Below are 4312 nucleotides of genomic sequence, written 5' to 3' on the forward strand. Positions count from 1 at the left end.
AGAAAATTACTACTCAAATCCTAAATTAGTGAAGTGTCTGTTGGAGAGCACGAGCATAGCTCAATTAACATAAAAGGTTTGAGATTCAAATTCTCCACCCTGAAGTATAGCTAAACCGAGCATAGCTCAACTAACATAACATATATAGTCTTGACAAAGAGGTTCAAGATTCGAATTCTCCACCTAACGTATAGCTTAACTGTGTCTAGCTCAACTAGCATAACATATATAGTCTTGACTAAGAGGTTCAATATTCGAATTCTCCACCTAACGTATAGTTGAACCGAACATAGCTCAACTAACATAACATATATAGTCTTGACGAAGAGGTTCGAGATTCAAATTCTCTACCTAACGTATAGCTGAACCGTGCCTAGCTCAACTAACATAACATAACATAACATAGTCTCGACTAAAGGTTTGAGATTTAAATTCTCCACCTAACGTATAGTTGAACTGTGCATAGCTCAATTAACACAACATATATAGTCTTGACTAAGAGGTTCGAGATTCGAATTCTCCACCGAGCATAGCTCAACTAGCATAACATATATAGTCTTGACGAAGAGGTTCAAGATTCGAATTCTCCACCTAACGTATAGCTGAACCGAGCCTATCTCAACTAACATAATATATATAGTCTTGACTAAGAGGTTCAAGATTCAAATTCTTCCCATAACGTATAGCTTAACGAAACGAAACGAAAGCATGTCGAGACAGAGAATAACCTAAATTCTAGAAAGGGAGAGAGGGAGAAAACAACCCAAATCTTAAAAGTATGAAACAGAATCACCAAAACCTTAAAGCATGAGAAAAAGAATTGACCAAACCTTAAAAAAAACAGTGTGAGAGACAATATCCAAACATTAACAGATGAATGAGAATAAAAAATTACCCAAAATATAAAAATGGTAAAAGAATTCCATTATTATTCAAACATATACATGTGAACATAGTTCAATGTATACTAACTTTCTAAATTCATTCATACATTGGAATCTTCCCTCTTATTTAAATCCTAATCATTTTAAATAATTATCGAACTCCGTGATGATAATAACAATTATTTTTACATCAAGAACACGTAGAGTAGAAGAAACTCGAGCATTTGACTTTGTAATAAAAAATATATGTATGAACTTACGACATGTACGTTGAGAGAAGACTCGAATATCTGACTAACTAGTCGAGAATAGAGATGCCCACGAGTCGAGTAGAGGACAAGGAAGCTTTTCTGTCCCCATCCCCGCCTCTCATTTCATTTTTTATTCTTGCAAAATTTTCCATTTATTTTCTTGGGATTTGGGATGGGGATTCGTCGTCCCCGCCTCTTATTTCATATTTTTGTGGGTTTTGTCGATTACAAATGATATCAAAACTAGACACCAGACAATGTGTCAACGAGGACGCTAGACCCTAAAGGGCGTGAATTGTGAGATCTCACATCGGTTGAAGAGGGGAACGAAACGTTCCTTATAAGAGTTGGAAACCTTCTCCTAGCAGACTCGTTTTAAAAACCTTAAGAGAAATCCCGAGAGTGAAAACATAAATAGGACAATATCTGCTGGCAATGGATTTGAGTTGTTACATTCTTAGCCTCGTTTGGGACATGTCCCTATAAGGTCATGGCCTCGTGAGTTAAATGGATATCCCTAGTCGAGAGTATATGTCTTAACTAGTTGAATATATATTCAAAATATATATGTTTCGTAGCGACTACTTTACACGAGTTCAAATTATATTCGGTAAATTCTCTTTCTTCCATACATCTAACCGTGTAAATTAGTAGCCATGTTATTTCTCGAGACCAACCGAGAGAGAGGGAGGGAAGTTTTTAATAAGGTGGAAGTGAGCACATGGGATGGCTGCCCCAACCGCCATAGCATGTAGTTTTTAAAGAGGTTTTAAGGGCATACCATTACTACCCACCATGCTTGTCTCACCCAAAAACAGCACCCCATGTGGGACCAATCCGCAATCCAACGGCTCTCAATACATCACCTTTTAATTCTCCTTTCCCTAATCTCCATCCTCAACCGTTGGATTCAAAAGGGCCTTTTGCCCTTAAAATTCAAAGACACCCTCCTTTAATTTGTGTAGCTCATTACCCAAACACCCTTACCTGCCCATGTCCCCACCTCTTACCTATTTGATTCCCCTTGCCCTTCCCATGTTCCCTACCCCACTCTCCTTGGCCCTACTCCTCTCTTTCTCCTCAATTCCCTTTTTAATTAATTAAGCTTTCGGGTCCGATGGCAGTTCAACACTGCTCTAAAAACCGTAGGGTCAGAGCCCTTAAGTCACGATCGTATCTCTATAGTTCGATTTTTCACTGTTTTAATTTAATTATTCATGTACTAGCTAGATCTTATGAATCAAATTGCTTGATATTAAGCGTGTACTTACAGTCTCATAGGCTCTTTTTCCTCGAAATTCGCATTGAAATCATGAAATTTGAACATTCCCCAAACACTGTCGAAAACTATAGATCGTGACTCAGTTGTTTCATGCACGTGCTTCATATGACCCAATTAGAGTTTCCAAATTAGGGTTTCGGTTTTAAGTTGGGAGAATTTCAAATTTACTCTATTTTAAAAGCTTTCATTCCGTCTTGTTCATGCTTTGATGGGAATCTACGAAAAAAACATGACTTTATTTGATTTTCACTGCGTTATTTTCATTATATTATTATTATTTTTTTTTTATTGGGTGTAAAATTGAAGATTAAAATAGAATAATAGGAAATCAAAATAAAATATAACTTAAGATAAAATAAAATTGAAGTTTTAATTTGGTGCGCGTGTTAAACACGCGCCAAGTAGGGAAGTGGGGAAATTATAGCCCCTTTTGCTTTAATCGCCTTCTATAAAATACGTTTGAGTGTTATTTGAGTTTAACAAGCACTTCATTTCTCCTCTGATTCTCTTCTGCACTTTCTGTTTGTTTCCCGAGAAAATAAAACACAACGCATCAGAAAATTCAAGAAACCCATTTCAGAGAAGGAAAAAAAATGGCGTTCGAGAAAGATCTCAATTTGGAAGCCACCGAGCTCCGATTAGGCTTGCCGGGAACTTCGCCGGACGATCAATCTTCTACGATCAATCGAATCATCTCCAACAAAAGAGCTTTGCCCTCCGACGACCAGAACCCACTGGAATCCGGCCGGGATAATAACTCCGATCTCACTAAATCCGCCCAAGAAAATCCCCCACCCACCAAGTAAGCACCTCAAAATAAAAACTCAAACTTTATCTCTTATTTGAATAGAATTTGACGAAAAGATTTGAACTTTTCAGGGCACAAGTCGTGGGGTGGCCGCCGGTGAGATCGTTCAGAAAGAATTGTTTTCAAGCTAAGAAAAAAGATGAGGTGGCGGCGGCGGCGGGAGGGATGTTCATAAAAGTTAGCATGGATGGAGCTCCTTTTCTAAGGAAAGTTGATCTCAAAACCTATCAAGGATATCCTGAGCTTCTTCAAGCTTTGGAGAACATGTTCAAATTCTCTCTTGGTAATTTTCTTAAACATGGATCTCGAGATCATAATCGCTTTAGAATGAAAATATATTCAATTTTCTTCGTGTTCTTGTAGGTAAGTTTTGTGAGAGAGAAGGGTATAACGGGTCGGAATTTGTTCTGACTTATGAAGATAAAGATGGCGATTGGATGCTCGTTGGTGACGTTCCCTGGGAGTAAGTTTCAATCTCTACCTAAAATAACAAGCCTGCAACTTTTTTCTCGTAGTTTCATACATATCTAGAACGTTTTTAATCGGATCAATCCAACTCAACTGAATTATTGAACCAACCAGAATAATTTATTGTTTTTTTTAGATCCGACTCAATTTTTCAAGTAGTATATTTTTGAACAAAAATAACCCAAATCAACCCACGAACTATTTTATTGTAACGGCGATGTTCGATAATTTTTTTCGTTGATCATGAGATTCGGTTTAGGTTTAGGTTTTGGTTCAAGTAACTAACGGTGGGTTTATTTGAAAATTTGTAGAATGTTCATGGGGTCATGCAAGAAGCTTAGGATCATGAAGGGATCAGAAGCCAAAGGGTTGAGCTGTGGATCAGTGTGAAGAAGAAAAGGGATCAGAGGGCACCCAAATGGCTCTCTTTTTTATGATCATCGGAAAAGCTGCCGAAGTTCATCACAGCCGCCGTGGATTCGCCGGCGACAGCTCCGATGATCCGACCAAATTGTCGTGTAAATTTTTATGAAAAATCAGATCTTGATTTTCTTTTAGGAGAGAGAGAGGTTGAGAAAGAAGACCCAAAAAATACTTTTTTTTTTTTTTTTTTTTTTTT

General features: G+C 37.5%; 1 protein-coding gene across 1 annotated transcript; it reads left to right on the forward strand.

Moving 5' to 3' along the window:
• The first annotated feature begins 2880 nt into the window (after positions 1-2880).
• Positions 2881-4087, forward strand: LOC111493783 (auxin-induced protein 22D-like). The gene is made up of 4 exons (XM_023143633.1): positions 2881-3219; positions 3297-3508; positions 3589-3688; positions 4005-4087. Exons 1-4 carry the CDS (start codon positions 3011-3013, stop codon positions 4081-4083), a joined length of 600 nt encoding a protein of 199 aa, XP_022999401.1. The 5' UTR covers positions 2881-3010; the 3' UTR covers positions 4084-4087.
• The last annotated feature ends 225 nt before the right edge of the window (positions 4088-4312 follow it).

The sequence above is a fragment of the Cucurbita maxima genome, unplaced genomic scaffold (assembly GCF_002738345.1).
Source record: "Cucurbita maxima cultivar Rimu unplaced genomic scaffold, Cmax_1.0 Cma_Scf00019, whole genome shotgun sequence".
In the NCBI taxonomy this organism is placed as follows: Eukaryota; Viridiplantae; Streptophyta; class Magnoliopsida; order Cucurbitales; family Cucurbitaceae; genus Cucurbita; species Cucurbita maxima.